This window comes from Meleagris gallopavo, chromosome 2 (assembly GCF_905368555.1).
Source record: "Meleagris gallopavo chromosome 2, MGAL_WU_HG_1.1, whole genome shotgun sequence".
In the NCBI taxonomy this organism is placed as follows: domain Eukaryota; kingdom Metazoa; phylum Chordata; class Aves; order Galliformes; family Phasianidae; genus Meleagris; species Meleagris gallopavo.
Window position 1 is genome coordinate 85,525,346 of NC_139405.1, and position 24,593 is coordinate 85,549,938.

At 36.0% G+C, this 24,593-nt stretch overlaps 1 protein-coding gene across 4 annotated transcripts in view; it reads left to right on the forward strand.

Annotated features, from left to right (window-relative positions):
* The window catches only part of KHDRBS2 (KH RNA binding domain containing, signal transduction associated 2), a 342,038-nt gene that overhangs the window by 273,945 nt on the left and 43,500 nt on the right, over positions 1 to 24,593 (forward strand). For all 4 annotated transcript variants that reach the window (XR_014881561.1, XR_014881559.1, XR_014881560.1 and 1 more), the window contains exon 8: positions 10,356 to 10,414. Coding sequence is in view for 1 of the 4 variants with exons in the window: in XM_085217841.1 (XP_085073967.1) it covers positions 10,356 to 10,414 (59 nt within the window). In the remaining 3 variants the exon portion in view is untranslated. The remainder of the gene's footprint in view (positions 1 to 10,355; positions 10,415 to 24,593) is intronic.

The window sequence follows — 24,593 nt, forward strand, 5'->3', positions numbered from 1 at the left end:
ATCAGATGTAAAATCTCTTTCTGAGTATGATGACCATCCCTGATTTGCCTGTTTACCTATGTCAATAGTGAGGAGCAGATGATAGGTAAGGGAAAGAATTAGCCTGCTGTTCTCAAGCAACAGCGCCTCAGCAACTGAATAATATCCAACTGAATTTGCCCTTCCCCTTGCTTGATACTTGGAAACTTGTAAAAAGTATATTCTGTCTGTCCAACAGAGTTCTGGTATGTACTCTTACTGAACAGGTTTTAGCTAAACTCAGTTCTCATCAGTGGGATGGCTTGACTTTGACCATCACCTGCCCGGTATTCATTGCTAAGATAAATGATGTTCTTCTGCAAGCTTCTAAAGTTATGCTGCTTCCTCACCTTTTCATGCTTACTAGCAGCATAGCACACTGATATCTTCAATGATTTCTTATCTTCAAACCATGTTGGAACATATAATGGCAGCAGTCCTTTTCCATTCTCACAGAAAAATTGATTTAAAGATAGAAAAACAATTTTTATAGGGCTAAAGGCAAAATCATAAAACAAAACTTAAATGATAAATCCAAAATGGGAGAAGTATTTCTTTCCAAGTCAACTGTAGCACAAAAGATGTGAAGAGTATCCTGTCAGTTTTCAAAATAGAGTACATTTTTGATTTTCTGAACAGGAACTTACAAGTCTGTTGAGCCAACACCACTGTCCATGATCCACAGGTTGAGAACAATAGATCATCAGGAGAAAAGGATCAAATGTTTTGTGAGAAGATCTTCAAGATCTATCTTTTTTGTTAAAGTCTGATAGGGAATCAGACCGTTCGGTGTGCAAAATGTGGCCAAACTCCACAGCCAAGACTAGAATGATTTTGCAAAAGTGAATCAGTTGCTCATGAATCAGAGCCACCTTCTGATAACACATCTCCAGTGACCTTTGTGTCTCTATTAGCACCATCAGTTTTGTTTCATACATACCATGTCTCACAGCTAAAAGAGATAGAGGGTAAGTCTGGAACTAACTGGCCAGTCAGAAGATGAATCAAAAAGAGTATATTTTATTTAACCCACATGTACATAATCTCTCCAACTATATGAAGTGTAAACAGTGATGTCTGTAAGGGAAAAGAAAAAGGAATTAACAGTTGTCCTCTGAAGCTTAAAATTTCGATTTGATATAATTTCCCTTTTCCACATAGTCTTGCTTGAACACTTAGACATCAGACAGTCTTTTTTTTTTAGTGACCAAGTGGTTTGGATATTGGCTAAGGCTTCCTGATCTGGTTGGTTGGCTTGCTTTTCTGACTTTTGTTCTGTCTGCTTTTTGTTTAAAATTATAGTTCTGGTGTAAAATGGGTTGCTGTGTGAGTATTTTATAAAGAAAGAAGCGTCTGTGACTTCCATCCTAAGCTTTAAATAGACTTGCAAAAAAAAATCAGAAAACCTGTGACATACTTATAAGTAGAATAAGTAATTCAGTGTTGAAAGACAGATGGAAACAGTGCAAACCATTGCTGACTTACAAACCAACCCCACTGTTACATGGGATTTTTCATAACTTATCTTCATCTGTTGTATGCTGCAAGATGACATATATAGAGGGCATTTCTCTTACCTTCCTGGACCCAGCCTCGCTGATAATAGCACTCCAGATTTAAGGCATTGAAACAATTCTTGGCAAAATATTTACTGTTAATATAATAATATAGGCAGCAATCCTCTAGACGCGTGTTCCATCCTGGCATACAGATCATTCTGGGGCTATGACTTGGTTTTAACCTGTCATCTGCACATTGCAAACTCAGATGCTAAGCAAAAAGAAAAAAAAAAGAAAATGGTGCAGAAATGCCATTTCTGAAGTTTATGATAATACAAGCTCTAAGTCTTAAAATGTTGTTAATATGTCTGAAATCAATTCTAATTTTTTTACTTGATCTGAAGACCTATACACATTGTTAGATAAATTTCAATACAAATTTATTTTAAAGGATTGAAGAAGAAGAAAGGAAAAATATGCATCATGTAATTTCAAATTGGCAAGCATAGCTTTCATTTAACTGAATTTTATCTAATTCAAAAGATACAATTATCTGTGGTTGATCCCTATAACAGTGCTGTTATGTGGACTTTTTTTTCTCAATGCTAATAACAAAAATATAATGAAAATAATGGTTTAGGACGTAAATGCTGCCAAGTCTGTTTTGCTATGTCAGATAGTTGCAATCACCAAACCAGTAAAGCAGTATCTCAGTGACTGTATATTCAAAGCAATACCTACCAATTCAACCTGTAGCAGGCTCTGCAATTCTGATTCTCATTCTTATAATGACATAGACTTACTGAAAATTTCAAGAGCACATTCAGCCTATGTGGCTGAATATACCACAAGTTATTGGCTTTGAAAAGAAACTTTATTTTCCTGGCTCTTCTTGTTTCTATTATTAAATTTATGCAATCTACTATACAGCTTATATTTATAGTTCCTTTCTCTGCAGTGTGGGTTGCTAGTAGGGATCTGATATTCCTTGACCTGATAGGCAGATATATAACATGGACCACAGTTCAGCCCTTGTCACTTATGTGGCTTAAGATACAATCATTTCACTCTGAGACATGCTGCAAAATGATTTAGGAAGTAAAGCGAAGAGCATTTTATCCAGCTAAATCTTCAGTAATTATTTACATCAGCAGAGTGTATTTACCTGAGCTCTAAATCATCCTGTTTACCCTTGCTTGACCATAAGATATCAAGACTTCATATGTATATCTAATTCCAAAGATGTCTTCTTCACAAGTACTGTGCTGCAGGCAAAATAACACTTTCAGACAAGTATAATTCTAAAACCAGCCATACGTAATTATGCTTGACACACAAGTTATTTCATGGATCCTATCAAGCTCTCAGCTAGTTTTTGATTCAGCAAAAAAACATAGTAACAATTCAGGATAAACATTAGGGAGAAAAAATAATAGTAAAACAGTTATTGGGAATATCCCTCAGTGTACCTTTTAAAACCAGATTAGACAAATTTCAGTAAATTATATAAATAAATTTGTCTGCTTAGAGGCAGATGAAGTGATCTAAATGACATTTTGAGGTCATTTCTAGATTTCAAGATAAAAACACAGGTTAATCTAATTGGACTCAGGAAGATGTTTTGTTATCTATAAAAAAAAGTACCCAATTTTCAAACTCCAGGTTGATTTGCTTGGCTTGTACCACTGACAGAAATACTTTTATGGACAATTAAGGTAAATCTGATGTTTCAAACACTAAGTACATAATGAATTTATTCATAGGATACTGACTTCCATGTGTTTTGCATCCTGTATTTAATTATAGTAAGTAATAAAAAGGCCTGATAATGGCCTTTCAATATAAAAAGAGGGCTACAAAATGGAAGGGGACACATGCTTTAGCAGAGTTTGTCGTGACAGGACATGGGGAAATGTTTTCAAACTAGAAGAGGGGAGATTTAGACTGGATATAAGGAAAAGGCTTTTTACAGTACGTGTGATGAGGCACTGGAACAGGTTGCCCAGAGAGGTGGTTGGAAGCGCCATCCTTGGAGACATGCAAAGTCAGTCTGTCAGGGGTCTGAGCAACCTGGTCTAGCTATAGGTGTCCCTGTTCATTGCAAAGGAGTTGGATTATATGACCTTCAGATGTCCCTTCCAATTCAAAAAATTCTATGATTCTATAATTCCTTCAGGATATCTTAGTAATAGAGGTATCAGATCTTAAATTTTCACAGGAGCATTTTCATTAAGGTATACAAATGTACATAAGCCAAAGACTATGATGCATCTCTTAATGCAATCCAATGCAGCACTGGACGAACTTTCTGCATTAAACTGTCTATTTCCTTACTTTTGCTGCAAAGATGCAAGATTTGTTAGGGGAGAAAAATATTAGATACAAATGTATCACGAGAATGAAGAGGTATTAATTTTGTCACTGTGAAGGATCTGGCCTACTTGTGTGAGGTATAAACTACCTAAGGAGCTACTTATAGCCAAACGTTGAAGTGGACTCCTTACCACAGTGCCACAATAGTTAGTACAAAATGCACCACAAAACCTGTTTTGAGAGTCTTCTCTCTGACTTATGTAGGCATGTAAGAGTAAATAAATCTCCCAAGGCTCTTCAGGGGTGAACCTCTTACAACCTTCTGCTCTGGATGTGAGGGATGGATAGCAGTAGCCTCCAGATTGGTCATCTCTTTCCAATGTCACTGTTGTTTCTGTACCTATCCCTTGCAGATGCAGTGTAGTTCAGTGTTCTTTGTCTGTAGTTTCCAAATATCTATGTTCCCCCCAACAGAATCCCGAGCTATAATGCTCTGGAAGGGTTTCCATCAAAGTATGGAAAATCTATAGGTTCAGGATAAAAGTAAGATCTTTGGCTGTTTTGTTGACTATCAAAGTAATTGAGGTAAATATGGAAAAGTCTTAAGACAAAAATAGCTGCTTGAGAAATTCACAGTGATATTTGCATTTGCCATTTTCTAATGTCTTATTGAGGAGTTTTAGTTGTCAGCTTTGTGTTATGGTAGTTGTCAGAAGAAAAATATGGAGAGATGTCAATTATCTTCTTTGAAGATAGAATAATTTTTAATAAATGCTTAAATCAGTGATCATAGAAACGTATTCAATCAATCAGTTCCGCTTTTTTTTTGACAACCAACATTGTAAAAAGTTCCTTCAAACTAGTACTGGAGAAAAATATCCACAGCTAATACAAACATTTTTGCCCTTATTTTAAAAGTGATGTTTAGGCAGGACTGTGAATAATTTATTTAGCATTACATGCATTAAGCTTGATTGGATATTTAAACATTTCTCTCTAACTATCAAAGTATTCCTATGTAGTGTAGAGACTCATAAATATAATTCAAATGGCAATAAGGTAGAGTTGCTACATTGGTTCTTTGTAAAATGTGATATTCTTTATTATTTTTCACTACTTGTGTTCTCTTACTTTTTAACCAGAATGTAAAGTATTTATACTTTGTCATATTTCATTTTGGCTTTGTGATTATATCCACCTGTTCATAAATAAAGATCTCCCTGTATTTTATTTCCAACTTGTTGAAATAAATCAAGCCAGGAAGCCTAGAATATGACATTTTATGTATCTTCACAGCAATCCACTTACGGCATTTATCATCAGAAACTGTTTTCAAATGCCACTTCTCATTTACTTGATTCAATGAGCAAAATGGAAATTTAGTTGCTCTAAAGTAAAGTTTTTCCTCTAAAACTGGCTAAGATTCCTAAAATTCCATATCATTCCCTTTGCAAATAGTGTGTCTACAGATGTTTTATGTTACATTTGGAAGTACTCAGCAGTAACTGGTGACTGGAAAAAAAAGCAACATCAAATCCATTTTTAAGAAGGGTAAAAAGGATGAATGGGATCTGGGAACTACTCACCTGTCAGTCTCACCTCTGTGCCAGGGAAGATCGTGGAACAAATCCTCCTGGAAGCTATGCTAAGGCACGTGGGAAGAATGTTTGACCGTCTTCATCTCTTTCTATGACCTGCTGACCCACATTGATCCTAGATGAGGGAAAGTCCGTGGATGTAATCTATCTAGACATTAGTAAAGCTTTTGACTGTGTTTCCCACAGTATCCTGCAGAAACTGGCAGCCCAAGGCTTGGATAGGTGTACTCTGTATAGGGTAAAGTCTGCCTGGAGGGCTGGGCCCAAAGTGTGGTGGTGAATGGAGTTAAATCTAGTTGGTGACTGGTCACGAGTGGTATTCCTTGCCTATCAGTATTAGGGTTGACCCTCTTTTATATATCTATTGATGATCTGGACACAGAGATTGAGTGCACCCTCAGTAAGTTTGCAGATGACACCATGTTGGAAGGAAGTGTCAATCTGCCTGAGGATAGGAAGGCCCTACAAAGGGGTTTGGATAGGCTGAATTAATTGACTGAGGCCTATTGTGTGAGTTTTAACACAACCAAGTGACAGGTCCTTCACTTTGATCACAACAACCCCATGCGTCAGGGGTTGGAGCAGTGTGGCCACTGCTGAGCTGCACAGAGAAAAAGGATCTGGGGGTGTTACTTGACAGCCAGCTGATCATGAACCAGCAGCATGCCTAGATGACCAAGAAAGCCAATGCCATTCTGGCTTGTATAAGGCATAGTGCGGTCAGCAGGACCAGGGAGGTGACCATACCTCTCTGTACTCAGCACTGATGAGGCCACACCTTCAGTGCTCATTTTTTGTCCTGTGACTACAAGAAAGGAAGCTTGGAAGCATGTCCAAAGAATGACAACAAAGCTGTGAAGGGTCTGGAGCACAAGTCTTACGAGGAGTAGCTGAGGGAACTGGGTCTCTACAACTCTCTGAAAGGAGATTATAGTGAGGTGGGAGTCAGCCTCTTCTCCCAGGTAATAGTGATAGGATGAGAGGTAATGACTTAAAGTTGTAGTGAGGGAGGTTCAGGTTAGATGTTACATTTCTTCTTAGGAAGGGTAGTATAGGAACAGGCTGCCCAGGACAGTGGTGGAGTGACTGTCCCTACCGATAATCAAGAACCATGTAAGTGTAGCACTGAGAGACGTGGTTGGTGGCATGGTGGTGATAGTTGGACTAGATGATCTTAGTGGTCTTTCTAACCTTAATGATTCTATGATTCTGTGATTCTGTTTGAATAGAAATCCTTATGTGTCTGTGTGGTTGTGGCAAATAAATGGTGGATTAGTTTCTGTTTCAGTCTTGACAAAAAGTTTGGAACCCAGTCATCTTGCATTCTGGAGGGCTCCCTGCCCTTATCCTTTATAACTCTTCTGGGTTAATTCTTTATTTTTTAATGCAGAGCTGCAGTAATATGAACTCAAATAGGAAAACACTGGAAGCAATGAGACTTAGGTCAACTTCAGGCATATGGTGAGCAACCGAATAAGCCTGGGAGTATTGTAATAAATGCATTCCTCTCCATTAAAAATATACATACTATCAAAATTTAGCTTTCAGAAAACAGGAGATTTTATACACTAAATTGTTCGCCAAATTAATCCATTATTTCCAAAGATCTACTTTGTAAAGTACCACATGATTAAAGGCCCAATCCTATAAGAAATTCCTTTATTCTAAATATTTCTTATCTTTCCTATTTATTATTTCCCATTTAATGCTTAATTATACAGAGCTGTTCCAGTAAGTCCCAAATTCCTAGAAATGACTTATTTATCCACAATTTTCTGCTACAAAATATTATGAAATACTGTTTTTAAAAAGTTTCAAATATTGCAGTTCATATGAATGCAACTCCTTCTCACCTGTCTTCCAAGAAGTAGCATGCTGCTTTGTGTAAACAACTCTTTTTCCATGGGCAACTGTGTGTTAAGTCCTGCTGACTGCTTCTCTTGTGTATGAGGGAGAAGCATTGCAAATGCGATCTTATATGAAAAAAAAAAAACAAAACACAATGGTTTTAGATAGGATCCTGTTAGCATAGGAAGTAAGAATCTAATTGTGTCAGTTATCAGAATTTAATGTTGTAAACACTGCAGTTTGCTTAACAGAAATGATATAGAGACTGAAGGGGGTAGTAGACAGTAGGAGACCAAGACCTCAAAGCATTTATCTGAGAAAGTGAAAGAGATTTTTAGTCTCATTTTATCAACACTTCAGTAGTTGGTACATACAGAAGGTTACGAAGGTCTAAGTTTGGCATATCAAGTGGTCCATGTTTCAGAGTTCCAGTGTTAAAGTACAGTGCAATGCTTTAAAACTTGAGGAATAAAAACTGTGAAGTTATTATGACTTGATCGTTTTTGCTTTATAAAATCTATTGCATCCTACTTTCAGGTGGGTGCTTGTACTTAAGTAAATTACGCTCATGTTGCTTGAAAGTAATGAACGCTAATGACAGATAATGATGTCTTGTTTCTAATTAGCACTGCCAAGAGAACCTGAGGTTTCTAGAATTCATGATGATCACAGTTTCCAGGAACAGTCTGAGAATATTAAAATTATATAAACAAGTTTATTTATGCTGAATTCATTTGCTGATTGTTTCCTTCCATAACTGAGCATAATGTAAATGAATTACGTTTATCTGTATGTTAATAATCAAAAAAAAGACCTTACATATGGAGAAGCACATTCTATCATCTACTTTTTATAAAGATTCATTGTTCATTTTAATAAAAAAATACAGGGGAAAATGTTTACAAATAAATGCATGTAATAGATTATAGTTAATATTCAGAAAGCCTTAAAATAAAACAGACTAATGAATAAGCAGTCTGGCTCACAAAATGTGACTTGAAATTGGATATTTCTTGCTAAGGAATAGATTTGTCTCATTCAGTTATTGTTCAAAGCACTATCTTAATATGAGTTAGCAAGGAATTTGACATACCATTTTGGCTTCATTCCATGAAAAGCATTATTCAAGAACTAAGATATTGTGCTATGAGTTATGTGTTTTCAGAAATATGTTAAGGATTGTGTTCATAAACATCAAAAATGCACTCCAATCACTTCCTTTCTACAAATAAAATACAGCTTGTTTCTTACTTTAATGGCTTGTATTTAATGTATTTAAGTTCCAGATGATCTCTGTGCGGGGATTTTATCACAAATTCTTCTTCTTTATATGATTCTGTATTCTTTTTCAAAATCTTTAATGTATTAACCTCATTTTCATTCATGTTGCTCATAAGTCCACTTTCTGTTTTAGCGAATGAATTTTGTGTCTGAGATATTTACGTAAGTGCACTATCTGCTCACATGGATAACTGCTGGCTAAGTTAGTATATTAATGCACAACAATTTCAGTTGCATTTACCATTCAAAAAACCTACAATATTGTAGCTGAAAACTGACTGAAAGCTGTACCTAGACAGTCAGAGAGTGATGTGTCCCATATCAAATTATCTTGAATGTCAGTTATCTAACGCATACAATCAGTGCTGTCAAATGAAATACAGCACTTGAATTATTCTCCAAAATTATTCTAGGAATAGTTATGAATAATTATTAAGTTCAAGAAATTATAAATTGATTACAAGTAGCTATTGAACAAAGTCAACATTTGTTTAAGAAAATAGTTGTTACAGATTGCTTGTTTTGTCTATTACATTTATGAAATACTTTTACTTACACTCCAGTGTCAGCCAAGATTCTCTTTCAAGTGTAAACTAATATTTTTTTAAATGATAATCTGGTATGGGAGATTGTCTGAGCAATAATGTTAAAAATAGTGCAATACTGATCTAACTGCATCCTATTATTCATTTTGAAATAATCCTTCTCAGAGACTCCGAGGAAAAAGATGCAGATTTGACAACAACAAAAAAGTTATCAACAGGAAAATATTTCTGTTTGGCTCCCTGCAGATGCAAAAAATACAATATCATATCATGGACATTGCAGGTTTTCTGGTCAGGGACTGATTCCTTTTTAGGTCTGCCAATAGCCAAAAACAGCTGTATTCTGTTCATGAATTTGGTGGCAGGTACCAAATATCGAATGCAAAGAATAAATTATAATAACAGTCAAGCTATTATAAGTGTGATTAATTCCATTCCCATTTCAGTATGTCTCAGAAGTCAAATTTTCCAGGTGCCCAGTTCAGATATTAGCTTGGGTTACTTCTCATCGTGGTGTAACTATAATACGAAATCTTTTGCTAACATGTTAATACAACCACGCTTGAACATTTTTAATTAACAAAAAGCAGTCAGAAAGTTCTTACAAAACTTTGAGTCTGATTTTCTACTCCTTGAACCTCTCAATGTGTTTTTTATTAGTGTTGTGTAAAACTTTGCATGAGTGTGATTGACTGCATAAGGAAGATGGCTGTGGAGAATCAGGCTTTTCTTGCCAGCCAATAGAAACACACTTTCTTCTTCAGAAGAAAAACTGAAAAACTGTCAGTGCTCTCAGTAAAGATAAGTAGTTTACAGGTTCCATATAAGACAATTTAGTCTGTTTGGGGAAAAAAAAAAGCAAACTGTGCTGAATTTGATACTGCATATATGTTTGGAATTACAGGTAAATGAGATTTACATCTTTTCCGGCAATATAACAGTTGCAAATAATAAAGTGGAAAACATTTTTCAGACCTTATTTTTGCAAATAGAATTTCTGACACTGTTTGTCATATCTCCTAGATTTACATATTTAGGGACAATTATGTTTTCTGCTTAACAGATAACAAATGTGTTGTCATCTGTTATAGCCATTACTGTCACTAATACCTTTCTCTTTGCATTTTTTTAAATTGTTATTACTCCTGAAAGTAGTAGGGCTACCATGTATTAAAATACTTTTCATTTTCTACACTCCGTTTTGGTTTGGTTACCCATGACAATAGTAACGTGACTGCCTGTGTCTGTTACAGTGTGCCTGAATATTATGACTACGGTCACGGAACAAGTGAAGAGGCTTATGACAGCTACGGTAAGGTCTCTTCTGTCTTTAGCAAAAGTGTAAAATCCAAAGAAAAATCTGTCACTGGCAACTCAGAAATTTCTTCCACATACTTTTCTTTCCTCTCTCTGCTTCTACGAAGGCCAAATCTAAGTGGATTTGTATAATATTGAAGTGGGTTTTGACTTATTGAAATAGGAGCAGAAAGTTGGACAGATTTATTTTGATCACAATAACAAAGCAAATTAATCGCAGTCATAGATCAGCTTAAACAGCAACAGTGAAGTTTCTGCTCAATGCCTGAATATATTTCAGTGTTAGGTTTCCGTCGTCTTGGCGTGCCAATAATCCTGTATACCTATTACTGTCACACGCATTACTTCAACCAGCAATTTTTGCAAGATTTTGAAATATAGACATTCTCAAAGGGGAAGGAGAGGGTTCTGTACCCCCATGTGAGCCCTCCCTGCACCAAGAGGCAGGGTCGTATCCTTGGGCTGCATGAGGCGGCAGTAACAGAGGGAGCATTGTGGTCTTCACACCTCTATCCACTAAGTCTGTCTGAACTACTGTAAGTCTCTTCCAAAGAGACAGAAGGCATGACACAAAAAGGTAATATCACGCCAATGTGCCCATTTTCTAGATCGGTTTTCTTATATTAATGGTGTGTTTTGATGACTAACAATAATCTATTCCGCCTTTTTCAATCAAATTGATTTCAGCACCTTTTAACGTCAGATGACACAGTGAATTGTGTGGCATTTTCACTGAAATAAGAGAGCTCTGCTGACTGTTGTCATCTTAGAGACTGACCCTGGAGCATTCAACGTAACTATCATGCTTGATTTACCGTTACTAATAAAGTACTGTAAGTTTACATAGTGACTTCCAGAGCATTATGAAAATGAGAGATTCTAGAAATGGCACTGCAAGTAGACATTACGTTAAGAGGTTATATAAGGTTTGCTGCTTGAAAAAATAATTTTATTCGTGCAGCTGTGGAATAAATTTCACCATAATATAAAGTCGCAGTTTCCTTTGTATTTGTACAGCAATCACAAGACATTCTTGAAATACTGTCAAAATGATTGCAATGCAAAATAATCAGAAATAACATTTTTTTTTTATAATCAGTATTTGTAATAGATTTGCATTACACAGTGTGCAGTCAAGCACATTTCCAGTGCTAAAAAAGTAATAATAATTTATCCATACGTACATTTGTGCTTCAGTTACCCTCTGTTTTCTTAGCAACTTATATATACTCTTAATACCTACAGTGAAAAACTTTTCCAGCCTTTCTGGATTCCCTTCCCCGTCCCCTCTCCCACATGCATTGCTAAGGTTTTGGGCAGTGCAGAAAAGCCCAATCTGAGCTCAGCAGTAAGAATTTCCCACTGTTAAATTTTTAACACACTAATTCTCTGTATGTTTGGGCAAGCCATTTAAAGTAATGTCATTCTTCCTCCAATCCCTCATTTGTAAAACTAGAAGAATATCACTTGTTTTCCCAGCAGGTGTTTGGTGAGGACTAATTAGCTAAGGCTTACAAAGTGTTCAAGAAGTCAGATCATGACTAAATTTATCCTCTGCATGAAGTTTTGTGGTTTTTTTCTCCCATTATACAGCTGAAACAAACTCAGAATGTCTGAGTTTGCTTTGCTAGATTTGTTTCAAATTACATGGTTGATAACTGTGAATGTACATTTTTATGTAAACTACATTCTGAGCTGGAGTTCAAATACAACATTCTGGAATAGTTTTGCCAATAACCTACAGTAAACATGACAGCAGAATAATATTCCAAATTGCAGTTTTTCTACTTTATGAAATCAGAAACAGATTTACATGTGAGTATTTGTGCTTCTGCTGCATCACTTTAGCAGATTAATAAATTTGTTAACTCCATGCTGTGGAAACCTGTATGTGAACTTTCTGCAACCTAGAGTTACAACTCTTTATCTGAGGAGGTAATCCAAAATATATGCAGCTATAGAATTTACACTTAACTTTCTCATTTTCTGAATTCTGAAGGTTCTCTCAGATGCTTGTTCTCTCTGAACAAATTCTGGTGTTCTCTCTGTATCTGTTTCTTACCACCGCCTCCCACTCAACAAATAAGCATTCTGGTGTCCCCTCTTCTCAGCCTTATATAGCTTTCTTTTATTACCCTAACTCCCTAGTATGTCTCTGTTCTCTAGTTCTATTTCAGGATTTGTGTTGCAATTCATTGTGAGGCTTCTAAATCCATCAGACTGTATAAAATCAACCACCCTTTCATGTATCAGCATCCCACAGAAATCATCAGTCTTTCTTTCACCGTAGTTCATTTTCAGACCTTGTTTTACTCCGTATTTTGTTAAGTGTTATTAAGCACCGTGGTACGCCTGTACAAGCTGTCTACTGTAACTTTTCTTTCTATCTGGGTTTCTGAGGAATATTAGGCGTTGTTTTTCTTGGTTTTATTTTGTTATGGGTTTTCTTCATGGTCTCTTCTGAGCTCCTTTTAGAAAGTTGGTGAAGTCTGATTGTCTGCATTGTAGATTTTCTCGGAAGTTCTTCAGATTTATGAATTTATGAGATGTATGTGCGAAGATGAAAACATCACACTAGTGTTTCAGAGCAGAGCCCATCTGCAAGTCATGTCATTCTCAAATTTCAGCTTTCTGAGTGTAACAAGAATGAAAGGGCCTAAGTTACTTGTCTGAGGGTAGGCAAGACAAATGCTCACGTACTATTTCCTCCTGTACAATCCACACCTTGAGTTAATTGCCTTGAACTCCTTGTTCAGTTTCTGGTATAGTGGTTCCTGAGAATTAAATCCCCTCCAAATCCAACCAGGAAATCTCCCAAGACAATAGCGAAGACATATCTGAGGTAGTTGAGTAAAATCCCGCTATTCCGCCTGAAATAGGCACATTCTATGAATAAAAATACATAGCAGAGATCCTCTCATGCAGTTAAACACTTAAAGTCTTTACTGTGATTTTATATGCTTGCCACCCAGTTTCTCAGAAGGATTCAAAATCATTTTCTGCAGCAGCCATGGAGCACCTGGGAATATTCTATTAAGGAATTATATAATTCCTACAAATTTTCAATGGGTTCAGGATTATGCAGTTACAACTAGAGAATTTTGAAGGTCACTGTTTCAGGCTTAGGAGCATAAATTTGAGACAATACTCACAAAATACTCTCATGACTGTAGGACTTACAGGCTTTATGATGGTCATTACAGATGTCCTCATACAGTAGTTTAAAAGCTAAAAGGACAGTCATTCAAATTGCTGTTCAATTTTCAGAAACATAATGTAGCTTCACCTCTAATCACACTTAGTAACCATTGATGACACTTATCTTGATGAAGGTCTTGATATTTGTAGACATTTATTTAAATTTAAGAGTCTATCCTAAGGTGCCAGTGTTGTTTTTACTTTTTAATGATGCTTATGTTTTATAACAGAAGGTGTGAAATTGGATTACTTTATGAACTAAAGGTTGTATCCACTACTCTTCTTATAAATTTGTAATTTTGTGTTTTCCCTTCTCACACGGTCGTCATTTGAGGAGTACCTAGCGACAACATAAATTTAATGTTTCATCTTATTAATAGATGAGGATAAAACATGTAACTAAAACTTGGTAACTGAGAATCTTTGCTGTCCATATGTAACACCATGCCCAACTCCAAAAAAAAAAAAAAACAACCCATATTTAATTCAATGAACAGAAACACTCCAAAGGAAAAGCCCTTTCTCATTCTCATTTCTTTCTCATTTTCTCTGTTTTTTAGAGAAATCAGCATTCCTGATAGAAGTGTTGTGCTGCTTGTTAGCCCACTTTAGAAAGATAAAGGAGGCAGTATGAATGTGTTAGCAAGGCACATCCAATATCTTAAAAGGTATATTAATTACATTTGTTCTGCCTCATGGTTGTTTCTTCTGAATGCTGTTTCTCCCTTGAACTTATCAGAGCACTTCAAGGTGTTACTTTTCAGATTTTGTTTCTGATTTGCTTCTTTCAAAGGCTAGGGCTGCAGTAGAAGAGCTCTTTTAGTTCCTGCTACAGAAGGCTGTAGGTGCTCCTGCCTCTGCTCCCAAAGGGTCAGACGCTGCCTGATTGAGGGGGAAAGAAAGGAAGAGTATGTCCATTGTCAGATGCTGTAGGTCACAACCTGGTGGATGTAGTGCCTTGTGTATTAACTGAAAATGATAGAGATTTATGTTCTTTTGCAACATCACGAACCTCATTATCTGAGGGATACATACCCCTCTGCTGCTCCTACCAAAAGAGCAGCAGAACCTCAGGAAAGAGGTGAGAGGGCTGAAGTCTATAACATCTTAAACCAGCACACTTATACTAGAAGAACACCATCTGCCAAAGGCCATAGGGAAGACTTAAGAAGGTTTTGTCTCCTGTACAAAGAGTGAAGAGATAAGTGAAGTCCACTCATATTTGTGTTGCTATAATGCAAAACATTGCAAAGCTGCTGACTGCATGTGCTGCCATGCAGTGAAGAGACATTATTTCAGTAGGTACTCTATTCACCAAAAAATAATTTTAAGGAATGTTTATGAATCTTGAAAATTAGTCTGGATGAAAAGGCTTAGCTTTTAAAAACATCTACAAATATTAAAAATGAAATTCTGCAAGCTCAAAAATCCATCAGTCCCAAGTGCTTTTCCTTAAAAATGACCAAAAAAAAAAGGAAAAAGTAGAATGGGACAACTGTGGAGTGGTACTTATCCTGTAACTTCCCAACCTTCCCTACTTCTTGCAATTCGAGGCACTCCTCGGGCCAAAGTGTTGTCACGTCACTGTATTTTATAGATTCATCCTCTTCTACTTGTTAGTTTAATTGTTTCATTGGTTTTTTTCACTGTATATTTGCATCCACAGAAATTCACTGGGATATGTTCTGCAGTATAATTACTTTGCCTGAAAATTTACTTCCTGTTGGTTGTTTTAAAACTGATTGTAAAACGTCCCACTGGATTCATCAACATTAGGATAACCCTTACGTTCAGATTCATTTAATGATAGGTGACAAGGATAGTCTGGGTACAGTAAAAGAATTGGGGAAAAAATTATATTCGGATCATTTTTATTTACTGTCATTTATTCAGGATTTTTTCTCTTTTTTTTTTTTTTTTAAAGTGTTCATTTTCTCTAATTACATTTTGTAGTGGATATTGTATTCCAGTTTAACATTAAGTACTCACTTATAAACAAATGGTATTCGGTTTTAGGATAATTCCATCTTTAATTAAAATTGGAGAGCTTAACTGTTCAGTGTAATTCCTTTTAACGTAAGACACCAACCATTTAAGTTTTATCATGCTGCCACAATGATTTAACTGACTATTTCATAAATTCTCTGCCAGTCATTCAATGAGAGCTTAGCAGTTGTGATGACAATTAGTTTACTAAGTAATGCTCTACACAAACAGTACTTTATAAACAAATTCTTTGTAGGGATTTGTAGGGATAATAATTTTAAAAGTACATTGATGTTCCACTAATTTTTGATGATCTTACTTGTTAATTTTGTGAGTTTCTTATTTCTGAAGTGTGTATTACCTAGTAATTCATTTATGCAGTTATAAAATTTTGGGAAGAGTGTAGGCAGAGTTCAAACTTCAGAAATTCTGATAGAAAAATAGGTTAGTTGAAGGGATGTTACTATATGAGACATAAAGAATAATATCCAGTTATGAAATTAAGCATGCTCATTTCACAAAGAAACTCAGTTAACTACCATCCTTGTAAGAAACGTACCCTAGATTGTTCACTTCATGGCAGTGACAAAAAAGCAGATTAAGATGCTCTGCAGTGCATGCAGAAAAAGGATTTTGTGAATTTTAAAAAACCACTTCTTAGCAATTGCTCTGCAGGTGAAGATAAGAAATGTGACATCCAAGTTCTATCCTGCTTTCTGATAATAACACTGATACTGTAGGTCCTCACTCCCTGTAGGGGAACTGTTATGTCACAGCCAGAACTTATGATTGAGCACTTGCTGAAAAGAGTAGCTGACCCAGGAAGAACAGGTACAAGCAGTTTAAGCAGTTTTAGCCACGTGGACCAAGGGTCCGCCCCTCCCTAAGCTCATTTAAGGGCCAACCCTCCAAAGGGACAGTATGTCCTGGATGGTTGCTACTTTCTGGGAAAGAGTGTTCAGCAAGCCGGAGACACCCCCCCTCACCCCCCCATCACCAGTTGGATGAGACAACTTTTTTCCTGTGTATGATTATTGGTGTTCTGCAGTGATACTTTGCCTGGTATCACAAAAAATAGTTGTTATAAGCAGTTGCACTTCTTCTTAGGACCAACAGCCCTAACATCCATGAAAAACAGGATGGTAAGGGTTTCTTTTTTTTTTTTTTTTTTTTTTTAATTAATTAATTTATTTATTTTGCATAACCACATTTAAGCCTTCAAGCCCTGGAAATCAAGAGTTCCTATAAGGTAGAAACTAATACATAAAATTAAGAATCAACTGTCTGATTCTTCTCATGAGATTGTTTGACTTCATGTAGTTTGTGATCACAAGCAAGGTCTTTGTTAACACTAATTGATAAAGCTTTGCTAGTGTTGGCAGATTGTTCGCTTACACAAGTTGTGCTTTTATGTTGGGTATCTGATATGTACTATCATTGGTAATTTACCAAAGGAAACTTATATTCTGTCTAGATCTTGAAGTATCTTAGCCTTGAGTTGGTATGTCAAAGATAAGTTTTAGAACAAGACTGCTTGCTTGCTTCTTTTCTGAACCTGATTTTTGTGATTCTCTCTAAAAAAGTGGTCTAGCCTCCATAGCCTACCATTTTAGTCTGCTTTAGGCCTTGAGCTTGTGCTGAGCTCTATGTAATTGTAAGATCATATTACTCTTTTTTTCTTTTATAAGTCTTTGATGCTGAACAGCAGCTGAAATGCCAAGAGGCAGTGGATGTCGGATTATCCTGGTGTGGTAGAGTTTTCCTGCTGAGCCTCAACAGAGCAACCAGCAGGCATGTTAGTACTTGTTGTTGGCCACTACACTAACACAGGATCTGCTTTCCAAGCAGATTTACCAATTATCTTTCTCTTCCCATCATGAGTGAGTTCAAAGTAAAAGATGTTTAGTTTGAAACTGAGCTAGAAGCTGTTTTCACACTGCTTGTGAGCATAGAGTCCAGTTCAAACTAGAGTTAGTTTGAAATGGGAAGAGTCTCTCCAAGATAAGCAGCATGAACATCAGCAGTTTCTCTGTAAATCACTCTTATTTGCATGCATGTGAATACGAGTCTCTCCCAAGATGTTCACACCAAGGTAGGAATGTAGGCATCTAGTCTCCCCTGTTCATTGTACATGTGAGCATATCTCTGGGATGTACCAGCCCTGGGAACTCTGAAGTGCTCTTGAGTCTTCTGGTACGTATTTCCACTTTTCTTCCACTAGAAACAGGAGTCATTGAAGACTTTCACTGAACACAAGCAGAAGATGTGCCACATAAATTGCCTTCTGTTGATCTTCTGTTTCAGTCGCTCCTATTCTAACTAGGGTATTAAGGGTCCTGTGTACCTCAGTTCCTACTCAGTGGGATAGAAGGAACTGTCAAAAACACTTCCTCAATTTCCTGCAAATTTCAATCAAATCTCTTACTGGAGGAATAACCTTAGCTGTCTCCTAGATAGTATCTATTCCCTCAGATGAGATTTATTATTTTCATAAGAATGGGATTTTGAAAGTCTGCAATAAAACAAGCACATTTTAAATTCAGCAGTGATGGCTATTGTGGGGATAAGACTGAAGTTAATTCGGTCTTGTCAAATCACTGCTTTAATTAAGTTATAATTCTTTAGAATGTTCTGTATTTAAATCTGTCACATTCTTTCAACTGGCTGCATACTCTAAAAATTTTGTACTTCAATAATTCTGCTGCTATACTGCAAACAAAAAAAAATGCATCTAGCACGAGAAAGGAATGCTCCTAATTTATTAAACTGTTGGTTTATTACTCCTGAATTATAAATAACTTCTATATGTCAGAATGAGTAAATAATGTAAAACTATCAGAGGTAGTATTTCATGCAGTAATTTCACTTTCATCATGGAAGGTGCAGATCTGGAGAACCTATGCAGAAAATTGGGTTATAGTGGTATATGTGCAGTGATTATCATCTATATAATCGTGGGATATCACTACACATTTCATACTCTATCACCATAGAGTAATAGAATGTTAATTTCTACTGAAAATAAGAGGAAAATAGAACGCTCTTCATAGTGTCATATTCATACTCAGAGAAATACTAATGTCTCCTCTCTATGTTGCATTTCCCAGAACAGTTACTTGTGCACTTCAGTGCTGTTCTTTGGGCAGCAGATGTTCACTGCAGAAGTGGATGAAGCCCTGTAAGAAATCATCCTCTAAACACTGCTGTTCATTATACTGATGTTATTTATGCCACAGTAGTCGTTTCATCTATCCAGTGCAGTCACATGGATTCTTCATGACCAGTTTAAGCCAGGATGGGTCACAGTACATGGTAAATTTGGAGAATCCATGTGATATAGTTTGCTAGCCCATCTGAAGGGAAGGTAGAGTCACAGTAAGAGCAGCTCTTTGAAACATCTAAGTCAAGTCTGCAAAACAGAGCGTTAAACCAGAGTTTCCTAGCATTTCAAGTTTTTGAGCCGTAAGTACTACATATGTAGACTAGTGTCTAGTTGTAGTAAAACAAATGATACTTAGCACAGTGTAAGTGGGGGTTGGTATTTGACGATCCTTGAACTCACTTCTAGCAAGCCATTCTATGATTTCAAATAGTGAAGGTACAATTTTTGATTTGAAAGCTAGCCACTCCAGTTATTCTTTGCTTGAAACTGTAAATACATAGGCAGCAAGCTTTAAAAGTTCTGTGTATGCTGCAGTCTTTTCACATAGGTAAAATGAGATAAAATAATAGGAATAACTACATATATATATATACATACATATATATATATATATATATATATATATATATAAATGCAAAGCCTGATCTTGTGGGTTTTTTTCTAAAATAGAATATACTTGTCCAATCAGAATACGAGAATAGGCATACTGTCTTTTCTGAATGGATATACAAGGTTAAATACTGGCTTTGTCAGTAATAGCAAGTGTCAGTCTGAGTAGAGCAAAGTTTCTAAATATTGCTTAGCACTCTGCCTCCAACCATCCTTTCAGGGAAGAGGAAGTCTTGAGGTTTAGTAGAAAGTCAGCACAACTTGAATTATCCAAGGAAGTTCTTTCATGTTTTCAGTGGTCTCATTTCAAAGATAAGTGTCTTATTTCCATTGGATGTTCTGCTAAGCACATCTAAAGTACTTTCCTCTTACCATTCAGGCTATTAATTACATCTCAGAACACCCCAGGGAGGTAGATATTCCTGTCTCATTTTAACAGTGAGGAAACCATACCATACAAAATATACATATGATAAAAAAAAAATTATCTAAGGTCACTGAGGAAACAAGGAGAAGAGCTATAAATTGCAATTCCTGAATTTCACGTCCACTCCATCTCTAGTGTAGTATTCTTTTCCCAAATGTATGCAATCCAGTGACCTTGTAAAGATAATAAGGAGAAATTTTCCTCTTACGGGAAAATAAACTGTTTTGTTTTGAATTAAAAGCAATGTCTGTTTTTCTAATTGCATTGAAAGCTATATGGCAAATCAAAGTAAAGCATTATCTTAATTGCTGTTATATGCATCTTAACAATCTAAGCAGAGTAGCTCTTTCTGGGACAGGTGGCGGGAAAGAGATAAAATAATTGACCACAGGTTAATAAAATTGTGCCATGAAAGTGTGGGCAGTATTCAGATGTTAAATAAGTTACGTAGATTAGGTCTTTGTAATTACAGGAAATAAGCAATGAATATAAATGTTAAAGTTATCAGGAAATAACTTATTCATAGGCAAATCAGATGCTATTCATCTATTATGTTTAATTTTAAAGCATGTGCATTCTTTATTATTTGCATTATTGCTTTCTTTGTGTTTGTTAAAGAGTTTTATTCTGTAACATCAAGTTTCCTGGTAAGAGTACAGAATACTAACTGAAGAGGAATTCTCTAAATATGTGCTTTATTGGAGTCTCTAACTAGAAGACATTAAAACATATGACGACAGTGATTGTTCAGGGCAGAATTTTGTAGTAGGTGGACTGCTGTGAATTTTGGTGTACTCTATCAACACTGCACAGGTAGAACAGTAAGATTGGAAGAACTTCAGGTGTATTTCTGTTGTAATCAAACCATTCAATGACCTCAGAATTAAAGGAATTTCACAACTTAAAACTACCGTGATCTTTTTTCACTCTGACTATACAGTAAGGAAAATAAAACCTAATTTAGATAGCAGTTTAACTGTGGTTAAATGATCTGGGTAGCTGAGTCTAATAGCAATTTGGCATACAATAATCTGTAAAGAGTTTCAGCTAACGTATCAATGATGTCATAATAGATGATGAAACTACTGGTGTGTAACTCAAGGAACACAGGAACCAGGAGTCCACTTGTAAAAAGCAGTGCTAGAATATTTCAGTCATAAACCAGAGGTGCTGATTACCTGTGATGTTTCCTACTTATGAGTCTGAAATCTTGATTCATAGGGAGCATGCAGCAAACTGGAAGTTCAGTGCAATTAAAGGACTGTGCCCATGACTTCACACTTCCTGTAAAAGTGGTCACCAAAAAATTAATTGACTATGATGACATTTATCATCATACCCAAAGTAATCCTCATGTCCAAGCACGCCCAGGTTCTTTAGCTATATACTCTCATGTTTCTATGATTCTATGATTCTATTCATGACACCCATAACTTTCAGTTCTTAATGAAGAAGAAAATATCTGATAGAAGACCAAGTTGATGATAACAAAGAATTCTTGGAAAAACTAGACCTTGAACCTCAGTAATTAAGCTACCTGCTTGGATATGTTTTTGATTACTAATAAAATGAAATGCATTTTCTTGTTCCCTGACATGTTTTCTAGGCCTGTTGTCTAGTTTCACTTCTCATAGCTTGTTCTATGTATCTTTCTTTGAAATTTTAAAGTCTTCTTTGTAAACAGGCATTTTAAGTATATCTTTACACTTTCACTCTTCTGTTGCTATGAGTGAGGGCAAAAAACGCTTTTGTGATCTTTACTCATCTTTTCTTGCTGTGTTTTTGGGGTGGTAGCAGTGACAGCAGAAAAAGAGACATGATTAGAGGAGCCCTCCAGAGCTTAAGTACTGAAAGCAGGCTTGACATGACTAAGGGGATGGAGAGGTCAGATTCCAAAGGGTTTCTGTACTGGCAAATGAGCAGAAAAAGGTATCAGTGTTAAAACATTATGTCCTCTCTGCTTGTGCCTTCACCTCTTGGTTGTGACAATTCACAGGCTCAGTAGCAATTCTCCTGATTACCTTTCTTGCTCTGAATCTACAGCTGTTACTTTCTTTTCATTCAAACTATTCGGTTTCCATTTCATTGATATGTCACTTTATTTAGATCAGATATGTTCAGGTTTTCTTTACTTTCCATTTTGGCACAGTCTCAAAGAAAGACCAGGCTTCACTGTTCCTGACAGCAAATTGTCTGCTTTGTGACGTATTTTGAGCCTTTTTTTCTTGACTGCATGTGTTTCTATATTTACATTCCCAAGGATCTGCTCTCCTTATTTATTCCATTTTTTTATACACCGTACCCAGATTTTAAGACTTTTTTTTATTTTTTTCTAGAGGGTAAATAGTGGATTAATTTATCTGCTAAATAATAGAGAGTGCTATGCAAATTTACCCTCTCACCCTCCTGACTAGTACTCTCTCCTAAAGGAGATTGTGACATCTCTGGAATCAACATCCTAGATCGGGAGGCTGAAGCTAGAATCACCTCTGAATGTATGCTGTTGAGTAGAAACTTATTTCTTTTAAAGAAGTGGCTATGATCTCTCATGTTCTGGTAATCTCATGTTTCAGCTAGAGTAGAAGCAAATACACTCCAAAGGAGACCATGAGACTTGGGTTCACTTTTTGGCAGGACCGTTCCTGTTCCATGGACTCTCCAGTGAGTCTTTGTGAACAGTAACTTTCAGAAGTGCATACTGAAGAAATCTTGTTCAGTATGCAATAGCAATGTCATCTTGATGTAATTTTAGTGCTTGTTAAGGAAATCCAGCACTTCCATCTATGTTTTTTTCACTGAAATCTTCAAAAATATGTACAAGATCAGTTCATTTTTCTTAAAATAATCTGAAAATAGTTTAAAATTATTTTCTATTGAAAAAGTAGGCAGTGTAAATATTTCATTTTACAGATTCCTGAAAAGTGATATCCTTCATCTTCTGTGCATATCAAACTGTTATCTTAACCTGGTCCACGAAACTTGTCAAGTATTAAAATAAAATGCTATTTCTGCATTTTCATTGCATTTGTAATAGAGGTTCAGGATTGTTATCAAATAATTTTGCAATGATTCAGTAACTCTTGAGGCTCCAAAACTACTTATCTGTTGGGAAGGAAAAAAATAAAAACTAGGTGGAAAACGTAAAGTAGCATTAATACAAATAAATGACTCCTGCAGAATCAAGAACATACTCCCGTAAAGTATAAGAAAAGAATGGGTCAGAAGAGAAAAGAAATGAGGCCAGGAATTTATTTAAGTGATAACTTCAAATGGAAGGCTAGATGATCAAGTGATGTGCCAGTAGGACTGCAACATTTTTAAAGAGCTGTTACAATGAATATAGTCACAGTTAGCACCTCAGTCTTTTCATGTCACCTGCACAATCTACAGTGTTTCCCATGGCAGAGGATCTTGATTTTGTCAGTAATGTGCATAAAATAGCACTGTATATTCCCTTTCTGTCTTCTTGATAACTTCTGGCTGATTGCCAGGTACCTATGGCAAGTACAGAACTAATTTCATTGGCTGAGTCATTTAGGACTACACTATTACCCTTGTGCAAATGCATCATTACGTATATTTAACATCCACAAAACTAGGTGCAATGTATTCTCCTGATAAAAGACTTAAGTACTTTTCTATTATTTTCTTCCTAAATGGCAAATGCAAAATTACCTCCTGAAGAAACGAGAAAGATATTCTACCAAGAAACAAATCTTGACATTCAGTCTGGTTCTGCTGCACATTTACATTGTATATGAAAATGCAGTTAGTATTTAAAGCAGTACATAGACAGCAGTCAGAGAACTATGGTCTAGGAGATGAGCATGGTTTGGAATCAGGAATTAGTGGTAGCCTATCTTGCATGCAATAAAATAAAACAAGTAGAAGCTCATTTTCAAGCATTATGAGCCGAACTGGCTGAAGGATCTTTCTGATTTCCTGTGTAGAAAGATAAAGAACTTTCCATATATGTGTGCGGCTGCTAAGGTGAACAGCTATGTAGCTTTAATCCTCGCAGGCTACTCCTGAAGTTAGAGCATTCCATACTCAGTAAACCACATTTTTCAGGATACTGAAGTAATAAAGGTTACCATGGCACACTGGAATTGAGATATGAAGGAGCAATTTCGCATATCAGAGAAATAGCATTTGGATATATTATTTCTGATTGTATGTCTTTATAAGAAAAAAGCACTCATAACCCAGTTTAAGTACCAAAATGTATATTGTTGTTCACTGGGATCATGTAGTTCAGAAACTATATGGTGTTGTTCCATGTTATCTTCTTGCACGCACAATAAATACATAATCCTTTACTGCATGAGTGGTAGAGACAAGTGTTTTCCCAGTTGATCCAAAACCTTCTATTTATGTATGCATAAATTCACCTGTTAATGCAGTAGAATCTATATGCAAGAATGTTAAGAGATATCATACATCAACCTTCTTCTCATATTTTGATGATGGTGTTACCAAATAGATGTAAATAAGTTGTGACCATCATCTTTCCTTGTTTAAGATGGAAATAGGAATGCTGGAATAAATAGCGTAAGGGACTTGGATCACAAATTAGAGTTTCTGTCCCAGCTCTGTATCAAAAACTCAAACAGCCACAGTAGCAATTTTCTCTAAGAACACTATTAGTCAAGGAAAAACAGCTTTTTCCAGTGGGTAATATTAAGGTTTTTTTAATATATGAACATTGGCAGAAAGACTACATTTCTCCTTTATATGAAGGTGCTTTAGTTGAAAGGTAGGGGAGGAAACTCTATGGGAGCAAAGATTTGT